General features: G+C 39.0%; 1 protein-coding gene across 3 annotated transcripts; it reads right to left on the reverse strand.

Annotated features, from left to right (window-relative positions):
* Positions 1 to 2,805: 2,805 nt before the first annotated feature.
* LOC108274466 (uncharacterized) lies at positions 2,806 to 11,890 on the reverse strand. 3 transcript variants are annotated; one of them, XM_017484655.3, is made up of 5 exons: positions 11,765 to 11,883; positions 11,068 to 11,156; positions 8,177 to 8,263; positions 7,095 to 7,279; positions 2,806 to 6,240 (listed from the first exon to the last, which is right to left on the reverse strand). In XM_017484655.3, the coding sequence occupies exons 2-5, from the start codon at positions 11,144 to 11,146 to the stop codon at positions 5,377 to 5,379; spliced, it is 1,215 nt and encodes a 404-aa protein (XP_017340144.1). In that variant the 5' UTR covers positions 11,147 to 11,156; positions 11,765 to 11,883; the 3' UTR covers positions 2,806 to 5,376. The 3 variants fall into 3 exon arrangements, with proteins under 3 accessions (XP_017340144.1, XP_017340145.1, XP_047015820.1); XM_017484656.2 differs by lacking the exon at positions 11,765 to 11,883 and adding an exon at positions 11,592 to 11,747; XM_047159864.2 differs by lacking the exon at positions 8,177 to 8,263 and having other exon boundaries at positions 11,765 to 11,890.
* Between the last annotated feature and the right edge of the window lie 4,736 nt (positions 11,891 to 16,626).

Below are 16,626 nucleotides of genomic sequence, written 5' to 3' on the forward strand. Positions count from 1 at the left end.
TACTCAGCAAGACTTCTGCAGAACATTAGGGGAATGGAGCCAGAGAATTACTATGAGAACACACACATACACACCACACACACACACACACACACACACACACACACACACACACACACACACACACAAAGCCAGGATGAATATAAGGGCACACACACATGAACATGCATGAGGGCAAGAGGAGATCTCTGGGTGGATTGGTTGGGGGTTTAAAGTGTTGAAGGACAATTATGAACAGATTGTGTTTAAAGTGAGCCATGTAGTTTAGTCAAGAATATAATGATGAATTTCTCATGTCTTGACATAAGAGAGCTTTGGTAATCAATGTAATTTGATGGTAATAAAACAATTATTAAAAATAGTAAGGTTTTAGTCATAGTTAAGGTAGCATTACAAATTACAATAACATCCATTAACAATAACACATGTTCAGAGTTGAGATAAAGAGATGATATAGAAATAGTGAGCTACTGCTTAGTAATTGTTGAGAGAATGATAGTAATGTTTAGAGCTTTGATTTAAAAGTGGAGAACCAATTGTAAAAATTGTTCGAGTCTCTGTGGAAGTGAATTCCAAGAATTAAATGCCACAAAATTAACACCAGCCATATATGAATGTCTAAATCCAGGAACGAATATATTGGAACCACATGACCTTAACATACAGACAAGGGTACATTTTTAAAAATAAAAAGAACCTTTCAGTATTTTTTGTTGTTGCAACAATAAATTAAATAATCATTTTGCACTACAAAGTTTCTTCTATGTACATATATGTACAGTATATGGAAGTGTATATGAAATGTTGTAAGAGCAATGTAAATTAAAGACATTGGGTGAAATATAAGTAGAGCCATTAGTATGTGTGTGAATTTTGGATATACTGCCACCTGGAAAGTCTTTTGACAGGAAGACCTATAAGAAGAACACTGATGAAGCTTATGAAGGCTTGGGCTAGAGTTTGAGCATCCTTAAATTTGAGTATAGGCCAGAATCCTGCAATACTGTAGAGGTGAGAGAATACAGTTTTACTGATCAAACTGATATGAGATTCGAATGTATGTGATGAGTTAAAGATGATGCAAAGGTTATAACCAGTCACTGTCAAGATAGAGGTCTAAATGCTTAAACATTAAAGCTTTGGAACCAATTAGGAGAACATCTGTTTTATGTGTTAAGTTTGAGGTAATTAGCATGCATCCAGTGCTTAATATAATGTGTCAACAACTATAACTAGTGCTAATATAGAGCTATGTTTCATCTAATCTACTTGATTTCAGATAATGTGACTGAAATCCTATTGGAAAAAGGTTGATGCAATGAAATTTATTGTAGCAAAACCTATAGTGCCTATACTACAGGCTGTACAAAAGTTTCCATACATAGGGGAGTATGTTTGCCAGCACCACGTTGGTTGTGCCTTCACCAGTGGATGTTCGTGGACAGTAGTAAATGAAACAAAGTCAATATTTGGTGTGACAAAAAATACAAATAAAAATAGAAGTCTCTGGTTTAATTAGTGCAGTTTTATAAGGAAATGAGATGTACATTTTATTGAGCATCTTGCAGAACCAGTCACAATTCTTCTGGAGACTTTGATGGTTGCACTTGCTTCTTATATTTTCAGCAAAACCCAGCAGCTTTTACGTAATGTACTGCTTTCTTTACTGACATTCAAACTTTTTATGTAACATTTAATTTTGTGCTGGAAAACTGTTTGGGAATCTAAAATGTTTTCGTACTGACTCGATAATGTAGAAGTCATTAAATAAAAAAACTATAATAAAAGTATGTACTAAAAAAATAGAGTGTCTAAAACTTTTGCACAGTACTGTGTATAATATAAATTAAGCATGAAAAATCTTTAAATTTTTCTAAAATATGTTCATTTCCTCTATGTATCGAGACTTTTGGGACACCCTGTAGTAAATGAAACTGAAAAAATTCTGTAATGGACAAAGCAAAAATGATTTAAAAAACAAGTAGAACTTGCTGCCAACGGCGTTAACAGGGATACCTCCACCAGCGACAAGTCTAGTCTTTCTTGTTACTAATTTGTATGCCTTAAATACACTTTCAATAGACTTCAAAGAAGCAACTGAAGAAAAACTTTCTGACATTTGACCTTGACCCTGTTTGGATCAATTCCAAAATCTAATCTGTGGGTTACAGTGATAATTCCATATAAATCCTACAAAAGTGGAACACTCGTTCTTGTCATATCTCTTGTCATATTCTCAGAGAATCTCAGATGGATGCACAGAAAACCCAAGAACATACTGCCTCCACACCTTGCAGCGGAGCATAAAATAAGGGTCGATTGACTACAGAAAGTTATATCTTAACAATATCATCCCATCGTAAAACTATTATCAGACGATTCAATGTGTTTATAGAACTTTTTGCTAGTTTCAAGTGTGAAAATGATCTTCCACTGGCAGGGCACCATGCACACACACACATTCACCCACTCTTTTACACCTAGGAGCAATAGAGTGTAGCCAATCCAATATAACAGCATGTTTTTCGGGATATAGGAGGAAACTTGGAGATTCCAAAGGAAACCCACACGGACACAGGGAGAACATGTACAGGAAACACCACTGCATTAAATGCCTAAATTATCTGCCAACAGAATGACAATATTGTTAGCAAATAACTGTTCTGGCTCAAATAAATAAATAAATACACACACACACACACATATACATACACACATACATACACATATATGTGTTGTGTGTTGATCGAGCATTTTATAGTAATACACTTCAAATCATTGTCGAGTCAATGACGAGTCAAAATGAATTGATTGTTTTCTTTAATATCTATATATACAAATGCATAAGACTTTAAAAACATAATACAGAAAATACATTGCCACATTGTTCTGTTTTCTAGTTTAAACAGAGAATATTATAGTTTAGGTCAATAGATTTCACCTGAGATCAAGTCAAACTGTTAGAAATATACAACAAAAGAAAGCAGTGTACTGTAGTTAGGCCAAATATAGATTAGACTGTGGATAATGTTTTTAGGAGAGAAGCATAGCAGTGGGGAGAAGTTACGATCAGTCAGACAGAGATGCACTAGTTACCACCACAAGGGTTGAAAATACTGCCATTGCTCACAGAATGACCACTGCAACAAAACCTTCACGTTACTGAACTGAGCTGTGTCCTGCCGCACACCACAATGCAGTACTCGCCAGCAGGACAAGGATTAGGCATTATACAGAAGATTCCAGAGTATAAAAACATTGTCAGTGCCTGACAACTGCATACATAGTGTGAGTCTCACAATACAATCACGCAAGACAAGTTCAAAGGCACCAAAAACTCAGGAACGCACCACCTCAGCACACTGCTCACTAAAATATTAAAATATAATAATTACTGTACACAAGCATAAGCAATTCCACACAAGAGGTTGGATAGTACTTCCTACATGGTGAATTAAAACACAACAGCAATCTAGCATCAATTAATAATCAGTACACAGGAAGCATGTGCATCATATTCATCTAAAAATAGGAAAGGTCTACCTTTGCTGAGCAATGAAGAACTAAAAGGAGTGGCAAGTCAGTTAAAGAACATTTCACCTGTGCAGTTTCTTTACAACGTCTAGTTAGTGCAATAAAAAAGTCTTTGTAGTAATTCACTGCTTCACAATTCAGTCAAATCCACACTAGTAATGCTGACAACCCAAAGATACACACTAGTTGGTATCAGTTTCACTACAGACACAATACATCTCACTTCCCAAGCACCAACGCTCCAGTTGGGTGCAAAAGTTCTGGGATGAAAAAGGGTAAATGTACCACTTTTTCATACTGTATCTGCGTTACATGGGTTTCATAAGAACCAAAAGGAAGACTCTATCAGGTTCCAGATCTGATTAGAAGTATGCGGTCTATTATATCTGATAGCATTTTAGCAGAGATGTGTTTTAAAAAAAAAAAAAAAAAAAAAAAAAAAAAAAAGCAGTCCGTACAGGATTTCGCAGTTTTTTTTTGTGATCGTCACAGCCAAAAATGTTTGATTTTGCTCTGGCTTTTGTTTTCCTTCTTCAAAATTTGTGATGCAAGATGTGGAGTTTCTGTGCTTTTTTGTGGAAAACTACATTAATTGGTGAAACTGCAATTGCCAAAATTGTTTTGCACGGTCTTTCAGTGATGAAATGAGACCTTTTAGCTCACGTTCAACGCACGTGAATCAAAGATGGGTTTGGCTGAATGCACGTTGTGATGACGTCACATGATGCGCCTTGGCCCAAATCTGCGTTAATTTTGAAAAACTGCAAGCTCCTCTGATTATTGCGGAGTTTACTTGATTTTGCGTTAATTTCTGCGATCACAAAATCCTGGAGGGAGTGAAAGGGCCAAGATTGACCAAGAATGGGCCAAGACCGGCAGGAATATTACAAATAAAACGATCCAAAATTTGCTTGAAGATCATGCAAATAGGTCAGAAAGGTGAACGAGCTATTTTTAAAATATTTCACTTTCTGAACATTAGAATCTTAACAGTGACTATTTTTGTTACTAGTGGTAATGGAGGAAAAACAGTGGAAACTTCTTTATTTACTGTGATAAGGGTAGGCAAACTTTTGCACTCAACTCTGAGAAGTTGGTGATAATCACATGTCTGGGAAAAGGTTGTGACCAGATTCCTCATGGAGGAAAATTTGTACCTACAAAACATTAAGAATGTCCACTGATTCTGAAAAATTAATGGATTACCAAAAACGATTCAGATTCAATGTAGGTTTATTTTTTACAATGGCAGCAGTTAAAGACTTGACGCTAGATCAATGTCTCCCAACCCTCCCAGACCGTCCACGCTTTTGCTCTCTCCCAACACAGCTGCCAGGTATTGAGTGTTCTGCTCGATTTGTGTTTGTTGTGTTAAGAGAGAGCCTAAATGTGGACAGTCTGGAGGTTCCTAAGGATTGAGTTGGGAAACATGGCACTAGACCGATGCTTAACCACTATTCAAAGGTAGTCCATTTGGAGAAGCTTTACACTCCCCATCCAGTAGACATGATTTGACATCACTGGGTCTCCTGAGATTTCCCGTCATGCTGTCCTGAAAGAAAAATGTAACAACACTATGGCTGCAACCCTCATATTCACAAGACTTCAGCACCATAGTCTTAACACCAGAGCGGACACATTTTCACTCCAGCTTTCTTGATTAGCAGCTATACAGTACTTGACCTTGAGTTTTTCCATCTCAGATTTATTCTGGAAGAAGTTTTTTTTGTTGTTGTTTTTATTTGAATAATCAGTAGGGTTAGTAATTAGCCCCAAGCTGCCAGTCCTAGAAGTGTTCCAGATAAATCAGTATGAGGCTGAAAAGAATGCATGGTGGTATGTTTAAGTCCAAGCTATCTTGCGTGAGATGGCCTGTTTGAAGCATTCAGGGTCGGTGTTTCCACCAGGTCGAAGCGTCCTCTCCAGACTCACTAAAGCATTCTGGTGGCACTCGCGGATGTTGACTGGGTGCTTGGCCCTGAGCAGCTCATACGCAGCAATCAGCCTCATGTTGTGCTTGATCATGAGGTACTGGATGACACATGTAGGGGCGAGTGAGAAGCCATCACGGCAGTGAACCAGCACTCGCTTTCTCTTTCCGGCCGAGGCATCGATGCACTCATTGATGGCATCAAAGCAACGCTGGTGCAGCTCAGCTCCATCCTCACCCAGCTCGCGTGACTCCTCCATGTGCACTTTCAGGCGTGACCAACTGTGCTTGGTGCCTCTTGAGCATGTGCAAGGGATCAGGTTGAGGCATGTCTCACCTGGCAGGCTGCTCATGTCAATTATGCTGTCGATGTTGTTCCGGCACAGCATGCGGCCACTATACGCTGCATTAACGTTCCCAACGTAGATGTAGTCTGTCACTTTGGAGATTACAGGTTCAGAGTAGTGAAAGTGTTCCGGGCCGCTCGGTTTGGGTTCAGGTGTCTCGGGGCTAGTCTTGACACCCCCTGGTCCTGCTCTGCGGCGCAATTTCTTGGAACCGGTGCGCGACGGAGGGTTCGAGTCAGACTCAGAGCTGCTGTTCCACGGCGGTGAGAAGAGCGAGAAACGGCTAGAGGACTTGCTCTTGCCGAGAAGCTCCACGGGACTCGAGAGGCCTGAGCTGGAGGCAGTGGTCGAGCCAGAGGCACAGAAAAGAGAGGCTCGCTCTAGAGAGCCCGTGCTGCTGGCTGCACCAGCGCTGTGGGCCTGCTCCATCTGCACAGCATCACACAAACAAAGGAACAGATCGAATCACACTACTGTAAATCCAAGCGCACTGATCACGTGGAACCAAAAACCACAGGCATCGCCATTCTATATGAGGAGTGGATGTAAAAATAGAACCGACATTTCCACACTATAATGATCTACACATGTTTTATGGGTGGAATCAAAGAAAAAAAATACCACTATCTTAGAAGTTAAAAATGAAATGGTGAGGTATTCTGCTACCAAAAATTCTACAGAAGAAAAAGTCAGAGGTTTGGATGAGGCTCTTGGCCTCCAAACGTGACCTGAGCACTTCAATTTCTTAATTCTGTCAGTCATTCAATTTCTTAATTCTGACCTAAAGCTTTGCAAATTTTGCACTTCTTGTTTAATTTTGCTGAGGTTAGCCAGCAAAACAGTGCTGAGTATGCTTTACGTTTACACACACACACACACACACACACACACACACACACACACACACACACACGCACATATATATATAATGTTCGGCAAGCCTACTTTTTGCTGGGATTGCAGTCTGTTAACTAGAGACTGAAGTCATTGTTTAAAAAAAAAAAAAAAAAATACCATAAAACATAATATTTTACACAACCCTATTTTATATCATAAGTGGACAAATCACAGAGGACAAGATGACTAGTATCGGTGCATCTCTACTTATTACATTATATTAGCCATAATTTTTAATTATCATCATGTTTCCGAGTAACCAATACATGGGACTCGGGGGCAAATTAGAGTTTTCACTTGCCTGCTGGACTAGCTAATGAATGACTGATTTGTCCTTTACTGTTATATACTATTAAGTCAAAGGTAGACTGTTCTGCTGTCCACACCTGAGCTTTGAGGTTGTTCTTCCATTCCTGTGTCTCCAGAGCTTTGAAGCGGCCATTGCTGTCTGAGGACACTGAGAGGCAGAGAGGTCGGTGTGTCCTGGGAGGCAGCTGTGGGGTCAGTGCCACGGGAGCTGGCCGAAACCCACGCTGCTCATTCCTACTCATCATCAGATCCGGACAGGAGCCTGACAGGAGAACAATAAAACATAAAATCACAAAAGTTCGAAACTACAGGACTAACATATTAGAGTAGAAATTGAGGTGGTGGTGGTGGAAAGTGCCAAAACAAAGAGTTGACATAACAGAACTAAAATTAATCTGCATAGCACTACAATAGATGTTTTGGTCTTGCCCTTTGTTCACATATCAGGAAGCTAACAATGACGAGTGCACTCTCTCTCTCTCTCTCTCTCACTGTCTATCTCTCGCTCTTTCTTTGCGTGTGCATGTGGCACCTGTCTCGGAGCGTTCGTGGAAAACCACGTCCATGGGCCTGAATCAAGGAGGACACTCAATAAAGGAGCTGAAGGGTCTTTTTGATCCACAGCAACATGACACAGGCATTAATACTCCCACATAGCTCACTTCAGACTGCTGCTCAAACGCTTTATTGTTCAGCTGATTGACAACAAGCACATTTGATAAGTGTGTCATTTCAACAGCAGCGACAGCACAATGAATCTTTCTGTACAGCTGTATTGTAGATCAGCTTATTAAAAAAAAAAAAAGAAAAAAAGGAGAGTCACAAAATCTACAGTCACAAAAACATTTCAGTAGATTTGTAAATTGAACTCTGGATACCATGGGGAAGTCTGGAAAATGGTCTTATCAGCCAGCAGTGAAACACTGAAAGGGTAAATATTGCATGATTACCGATGATAAGGCTAGAGTTGAGAAAGCCTGGAGCTCAGACCTTTCAGCACAGCATGTGTGAGAGTGAACATGAGTCACCAAATAAAATTAAGAGATTATTTATTAATACACAGTTCCTCAGCAATGCACAACACAAACTTGAGACGGAGCAAATGTTCCTTTCATTCAGAGCGCCAAATGATCTGAGCGGTCATACTGCAGCTCCTTACCGATAGCACATGCTGAACGAGAAATGGGCTGGAGCTGTAAATGGTTGCAGATCTTGAGAGTATTCAGAAGATTCTTGGCGATCATGCCTTAAAAATAAGAAAGAGAATTAAACACGTGAATTCAGTCCCAGCATTCAGCTATATTATCCGTCGCAATAGATCCGCATGGCACTTCTTAGTTTTTCATGAAATTTCATTAGGCTATTTTTTCCATAAAACAACAAGAACTGGCCCAAATAGTGGACAGACAAATACAATGGTTACAACAATGACAATAAAAGAGTGCAATGTTATCACACTGCAGTGTGTTTACATGGAAAAGCAGAGCTGTGCCTTCTGTCAAATATTAATATTGGAATACCAATAAGAGCTAAACAAATATTCAGGGGGAAAAAGATAGCTTCATTACTGTGTCATAAACAAGCATCATTTTCCAAGTTCAATTATACTTTCTTCCTGGCTGTGAAAGTGCACGTGTTTGTGTTTGACAAACAGAAATATTAAATGCAGCAAAAGCTTTACTGAAACTCCACTCGATATTTCAGCCTGTAACCTTACTGTAATCGCTTTGTACCTTTACTTATCTCATCAGTGGCAACGGAGGTTTATGAAAATCTGATGGGAAGTACAGATTTTTGCAGGTTTTATGTACTAAACCAGTGCCCTGTATAAGATTACAAGCATCGCTCGGCAGTTAGACATGCTGTCCTGACATGCTGTCCTAACTCCACTTCTGATGGAGTTCCATCCATCCATCCATCTTCTACCGCTTACTCCTTTTCAAGGTCACGGGGAACCTGGAGCCTATCCCAGGGAGCATCGGGCACAAGGCCGGGTACACCCTGGACAGTCTGCAGGGCACAATCACATACACACTCACACACCCATTCATACACTACGGACACTTTAGACACGCCAATCAGACTACCATGCATGTCTTTGGACTGGGGGAGGAAACCCCCGCAGCACGGGGAGACCATGCAAACTCCGCACACACATGGCCCCAGCAAGACTCGACACACATGGCCCGAGCGAGACCCTGGAGGTGTGAGGCGAACGTGCTAACCACTAAGCCACCGTGCACCTTCTGTTGGTTTTTGGACGTTACTGGAATCTTCTTATCCGTCTTCTCCTTTCCACCCGCATGAGGGCAAAAACTTTTTCTTAATTTCAGATACACACTTTAGATCAGTGGTCTCCAACCCTGTTCCTGGAGATTTAACTTCATGAAGACTGAAGGCTCCAACCATGATCGTGCACACCTGACCATCTAATCATTGCGTTAAGAAAATCTTGATCACCTAAAACAGGTGTGTTAGATTTTGGATGGAGATTTACATGCAGGAAGGTAGATCTCAAGGAAGAGGGTTGGTGACCACTGGTCTAGATCTTGTCACTGACTTCATTGACAGTACAGCATAACGAATATCTGAATAAATGATCATAGTATTCAAAAACTGGTGCCTCAAATAGTTTGATGTTTTGGGTTTTTTTTTTTTTTTAAATACCTGTACAAACCCCTAATGGATAAAATGTTTGGATGAGCTTTAATAGTTTGCTTGATCAGCTGTTTGGTTATCCAACATACATTAGCTGAGATTTGGTTAGTCTGGAACTCTACCTCCATTTCAAACAATAAAAAAAAACACAGTCTTCTGAAATATTCTTTAAACATGTTGGCTCAGTTTGTCTGCAATCCATTCTGAAGTGATCATGACTACGCCCTACTCCCTCAGAAGGCTCTTCCCTTCACACTGAGAACTCTGAAGTCTGTTTCCATGGCCATTTTCCCCCATTCAGCTTAAAAACAGAAGAAAAAAAAACAACTCATGAGCAAAGTGTCCTTCGGTTATTCCCTACCAAAATGGCCCTTTGAAGTAAATGCTTTTCGTCAGTTCAGTTAAGAAAGACTGCCATGGTCCACCCCGCTTCAAAATGTTCAGCATAGTGTGGACCCCAGAGTTTTGGTGTTTTGACCCATTGTCACCACCTTGAGTACCATTAGCTCTTACTGGTGCCATTCTTGAACCATACAACCTTTCATACAGGAGTGATAGCCAGTGGAAAATGCTCCTAAGGCAGTGGTCCTGATCGGGAGGTATTTAGTTCAAATCCCAGCACTGCCACAATACCACTGCTGGGCCCTTGAGCAAGGCCCTTAACCCTCAACTGCTCAGTTGTATAAAATGGCATTAATGTAAGTCACTCTGGGTAAGGTCGTCTCCCAAATGCCTTAAATGAAAAGCCCAGTTCAAGTTTCCTAGGCTGCATTATTCTGTGAAGTGGATAAAGGACTGTATAATGTAACATCAGTTATCACACACACATGTTTAAAAGATTAAGTAAGCTCTCTTAAAAAGGACAAAATATTGCACTGGAAAAACACAGACAAATAATAATAAAAAACAACATCCATCAATCAAGATGACGGAACATGGCATCAGACCTCTTTTATCACATTGGTCTTAATCCAAGTGAATACACCCTGGATGGGACACCAGTCCATCTCTCACACACAAAAACACACATTCACACCTAGTGTGTTATTGTAATTTAGTGTAGCCATTGCAATTGTTTTTTTGGGGGGGGGGTGTGGGATAAAACCAGAGAACCCAGAGGACACCCACACAGGGAACATGTGAAACTATATACAGACAGTGACCTGAGCTGAGGACTGAACTGGGGAGCTGTGATTTCCCAACAACATCAACTTAATATCAAAGATCACCAGATCTGATCTGGTAGAGAGAGAAAGTGAGAGAGAGAGAGCACGAGAGAGAGAGAGTGTTTAATGTGATACTAACTCTACCATTTAATCTTGATCTTTGTGCTGCAGTGTTTTGGGGAAACTCATCCCTGATCAGGGTTTTCAGCAATCACAATTGCCTTACCATTTTGTTTGGAGTGGATTTTCGTCTCCAGCTGGTCAAGTGCAATAAAATCCTTGTTCCATTTTTTCACAGTTTCCATCTTCTGCCGCCTGCATGAAGTAGACAAAATGCAATAACTTAATAATAATAATAATAATAATAATAATAATAATAATAATAATAATATAATTTAAAAAAACACTGTAATGCATGTAAATGAATGCAGCACAAAGGATGAGCTTTTTCATTCTCTTTTTCTCTTTCTATCTGCATTCACACTAACTTAATGGCAAGGAAAACAAAAACACCCCCGCAATTCCGATGCATTCCACCACTTGGCGGCTGGAAACACGACAAATGCAAACAGAAATAACGACAAATAACGTTGAGGAAAGTCTTTGCATGGTCCCAGTGTGCATGAATTAGAAACAGGCTTTAGCTATCGACTGCAATCGGGTGTAAAATACTGATAGCACATGAACATTTGTCTAAAATCAGGCTGGATCACTGCGGATCCTAGCGGAACTGTCTCAGATAGACAGCACCTTCATCAACGGGCGGCTTTCACACTCAGCCACTTCGCCTTATTTCCTCATCAGCGCATGCAAATCTATTCCCACACACACCACCCAGCAGCACGCGGACACAGCACCGGCACGCGAGCGCGCAGCCGTGACTACAACATGCAATTTAGGGTAAGAATCTGAAAAGCACAAACCCCAGCCATTCACACAGTCTCTGCAGCGCTCAGCTGAATGAGGCTCACGCGGACAACTGACCTCATACTGGCGACACGCTGGGGATGATGGGAAATGTAGTCGGGCGCTGAATGGAGGCAGAAGCCACTGCGTCGGTCTTTTCCGGTTTCCGCTATTTGAAACACAGCCATGTTGGAAGAACAAGATTGATCTAAATTCCTCGGTATTAGAGCAGTTTTCTCCACGCATAAACATACTAGATGGAAATCATCTCATTTTCTGCGTAATGTTTCCAATGAAATCATGATACAGCTGTTAGGCCTGTTATTCACACACTCTTTTGCAGAAGAAGTGTGTATATATTGTCATAAATGTCCCAGACGACTGAAACATTTTGTGTCGGAATTTGTCCTGCAGTGTATTAACTGAAATAAATCCAAATTATTTCTGACATTCGTGCAATTTCCGTCTGAACTGTTTCTCGCCATAGATTCCAAATAACAGCATAGTTTCTGTGGTCACACAATCTGTAGCAGATAGCAATGCATTTTATTTACATTCATGTCCATGGACATACAGAAGGAGTAAGACATTATTATTAGTAGTAGTAGTAGTAGTAGTAGTAGTAGTAGCCGCCTATTAGTAGTAGTAGTTGTAGTATAGTAAGTATGTAAGTTTATTATAATTCTAATTCAACACAAAGCTGTGGATAGAATGAAATACCATTTCTCCTAAAATATACAGCAGGCATGGTTCATGATACTAGCATACTTCATAAGATATAGCTGTGACTTTTTTGTGGTTTGCTAGACAACAAATCAATGTTGCTTAGGTGTGCATTTTTAATATCAGATGGGGCTTAGCCACATATGTCACTTTCTGTGGATGTAGATTAGTATTTTACCCCCCTCTACACTGCCAGCAATATAAAGTCACTGGGTCTAACCATGTAAAAGGTCTGGCTATGTCCCTGTTCATATTTGATTTGAATCAGTAAATAAATGTCAGCCTACAGATCTTGAGGTCTTTTACCCAAATGAGAGTTCACTGCATTAAATGACATTAACTGGCATTTTTGTCTGGGTTTCACACAAAAAATGCATCCTATTGTTTTATGTTTTACAAATCGATGATCACTACAAGAGTGTTCATTTCACAACTGCACCTATCCAGCAAGGATGCAAAATAAAGAAGACACAAAATAAACCTTTCCTGAGTGAAGATGTAGATTTATTAGCGTGCACAGAAAATATGACCATTCCAGCTTCTTTTATATATTATATGTTACAGTTGTACACCTGAATGTATAGACAGCAATGCAGTTTATTCTGTAAATGCAGTTTATTTTAAATACTTCTGTATCATGTATTTTAAATTAAATTAATTTAAACTTTAAAAAAATAAATAAAACAGCGCAGCACAAGCCCGGCAAGAAACAAAGCAGACACTCAATCATGACTCTGTTTATCTATTTGCCTACAAAGTACCACAAAGCATTTTTAAAAAAAATAATCCATTGTATATCAAATAACTTTTCACTTACTGTTGGTCTTCTTGATGTAACGTGATTGTCGTGAGATGGAGCTCAGCACAGCTTGTTGTCAGTGTTAGCGATCATCAGTCTCCTCTGAGCTGCTCTGGTTAATTGACCTGTTGCTTGACTCTCTGGGTTTCCAGGAGACCTCGGCTCACCAATGATGTCATGGTCTGAGAAAACAATAACCTACAATAACCACCTACGAGGCTTTTGTCCAACTTATGTAATCATGGAATAACCCTTGAATGGATGGGTCTACAGCCTGTTTCTCAATATACCGTAGTGCTTTTGCGATTGTAAATGGTTGGTTTGACCTGTAAGTATATGGGTTATGCTTTTTTTATATACATAGTACGTAATACTTACTTACTACTTTTTAAAAATTATTTGCTTGCATATTGTTAACTTACATGTGATGATTGAATAAGGAGTATGTAAATAGACTCTTACATAAGGAAGTACTGTACACAAGTAGGTAATACAATGATCCTATTTGCATTTCAATGAGCTGGTCCCTGTATCTCGGTCATTCTGCTCAAGACAAGATGTGAATCTCTTAATACTACAGTGCTCATAGGACTACGAACAACACGGACAGTGGAAAGACAAATACACACACACATGCACAGAATGATTCAAAAAAGTCACATGACCATCAGGTGTCTAAAACACCTGGGGTGGGAACAAAAAACATTAAACTGACATTAAACTGATGAAATAAAAGAAAAGTGATAAAGAAAAAACTGATCAAGTAAACTGATGAAAATATTCCTTAATCGATGCATTACATACTGATTACACAAGCAGTTTAGGTATTGAGCTTCATTTAAAAGAGAAAATAAGCCTACTGATAACGGTGGTGCATCCAGGCTTTAGGTTATGGGGTGCAAAAGCAGGAATAGAACACACTAATGGGTGGTTACACCTAATTATGCACAGGAGAGGTTTGCATTAGAAGAATATCTGATTAGTGCAAAAAAAAAAAAAAAAATGAATGGCCTCATAATTTGTGCTAATGGTTCCTAATACAATACAAGGGATTTAATCAAAATACCTACAATTCAGTGTGAATTAGAAATGATTCATTAAGTTCACAGTAATAGATTTATTAAGTGGTTTGAGGTAATAGTGTTGAGTTGCAGCTGGGGTGGACATGGTTTATAAGGGTGGCAGCCTCCTGACTGGTAAAACTTTATTTGTATATTCTTGTATTCCATTTCCATAACTGACTGAATGGAAGCAAACTAGAGTTCACTATTTGAACGGCATATTGATGGGTTATATTTCAGCAATATCACACAAGTGCTGTTGTACTGAATATCAGCATGGCTGTGATTTAGCCGTAAGCATGAGGCAAACACAGACGATCGGAGCGATACAAACAGTGAAATCTACCAGTGCTGTTATACCAAATATCAGCACTCCTGGAATGCTACTTGTCCAATCAAATTAGTGGATTGGAACTAACATGTGTATAATAGATATCAGATCACGAGGCTTTGGTTGAACACCAACCTGAAAACAGCTCAGCTCGGTTTGACAGACTGTTGTATAACCCTTCAGAGTGATGTCCCCTTGGAAATAATGTTACTTTGTGAGAATCACATCTCTGTAATGTTCACAGCATGAACAGGAGGAAGCCTGAAGGTCACATCTGCTGAGTGCAGGCTTTGATGCTGCAGGATGTCTATTACTACTGATCTGAGATTCATTTAGCAGTATTTTTACAGCAGGACATTTACTTCTGAATGTTAATACTGGTTTTTCATAAAATAAAATAAAATTTTTTAAAAATTGAATCCAGGACCAAGAAAATTCTGGAAAGAAAAACACATACACACACGGTCATGCCAGGCTCCTTTTCACAAAGGTAATGAAAAGATAAAGTACAATGAAGCCATGTATAAAAGATACCATCAGATGTTTTGGAACGTCAAGAAATTAGTTGACATTACAGTTATATATAGTATTATATACATAGAATATACTGTATACACTCACCATCCACTTTATTAGGAACACCTGCACACCTGCTCAATTGGCAGAAGCACAGTGTATAAAATCATGCAGATACAGCTTTAATTACCTTCAGTTAAAGTTCACATCAAACATCAGAATGGAAGGAAATTTGATCTCTGTGGCATGTGATTTTAACGGTGGCATGGTTGTTGGTGCCAAATGGGCTGCTTTGAGTATTTCAGAAACTGCTCTAAAAAAAAAGTTTGAAATTGCAAATGTATATTAATATTTTTATTTTATGTCATCAGCACCTCAACTAGTTTCCTCTCAAAAATGGTTTCAAAGAAAAAAAGACTATAGAGGTATATATAGAATATACATTTTATTATATTACAAGTGTATGAAAATACACATTAACCTGTTTTGTTATTGTATTATATTATATTCTGTCCTTGAGTTCGAGTTTCATTTCAATGATTTGATGCGTCTCCCTCACAGTTATATCAGCTTAGAGAGAGAGGACAGAGTTACATTTAGCAGCATGTCATAACAACAAGCTTCATGCTTTATTACTGCTTCTAATCTGTCTATGAATCACAACAAACTAATTTCTGAACACAGCTCTGTTCTTTTCATTTTAATTCCTAAAATAAATTGTGAAAATCCCTATCAGCAGGGTTTATGATATTTAATACATTCAGAAGTACATTTCACATTTTACATGAAATTCAAGACTGGAATCACCAAATGCTAATGTTTAGGGAAGGTCGATATGACTACAATATTATTTCATGATAACGATACGTTTTCTCAGGTAGGTCTATCAGTAGTATTCAAGTAAGAAATACTATGGAAATTTAATAAAGCAATTAAATGTAAAATAAAATAGACTTCACTGTATGACATATACAGTGATTCTTATTAAATTTACTGAAGTTATTCATTTTTGCAGACCTGCATTTTGACATGATGTGTGTGTATTTATTTGGCTGTTCAAGCATAATAAGCCGCTAAAGCGAACTCAATTTGGTACTCGCGTGATAAGGCGGCTTTCTGTGCGCAGGCCTCACGTATATGGCACAGAAAACCCCCTGGTCAGGCAGGGAGACCTTCATTAATTTCTTGTTATTTTAATTCTATGTTTGTTTATTTTTTTAATCTTTTCATGTTACTCATGGCGTCAACTCGACTGTGCTCAGAAAAATTTTCAAGTACAAAATGTCTGAGTCTGTGTCAAGTTGGAGTCCAAATTGACCCGAGTGCATGACAAGTCCGAGTTAATTCATAATTGGACTCAAGTCCGAGTCTGGGATCGAATACCCGAACTCTAGTGTACAAAACCAAAAAACATCCAGTGAACAGAAGTTCTGCAGGTGGAAACATCTT

Source organism: Ictalurus punctatus, chromosome 14 (genome assembly GCF_001660625.3).
Source record: "Ictalurus punctatus breed USDA103 chromosome 14, Coco_2.0, whole genome shotgun sequence".
In the NCBI taxonomy this organism is placed as follows: domain Eukaryota; kingdom Metazoa; phylum Chordata; class Actinopteri; order Siluriformes; family Ictaluridae; genus Ictalurus; species Ictalurus punctatus.

What these genes read in the sequence shown, in the direction of transcription:
- LOC108274466 (XM_017484655.3), bottom strand. Translation starts at nt 11,146, where the DNA reads ATGGAAACTGTGAAAAAATGGAACAAGGATTTTATTGCACTTGACCAG. An exon ending in AATCCACTCCAAACAAAATG is followed by an intron (nt 8,264 to 11,067) that starts GTAAGGCAATTG and finishes CTTATTTTTAAG; the next exon opens with GCATGATCGCCAAGAATCTT. An exon ending in TCGTTCAGCATGTGCTATCG is followed by an intron (nt 7,280 to 8,176) that starts GTAAGGAGCTGC and finishes TTCTCCTGTCAG; the next exon opens with GCTCCTGTCCGGATCTGATG.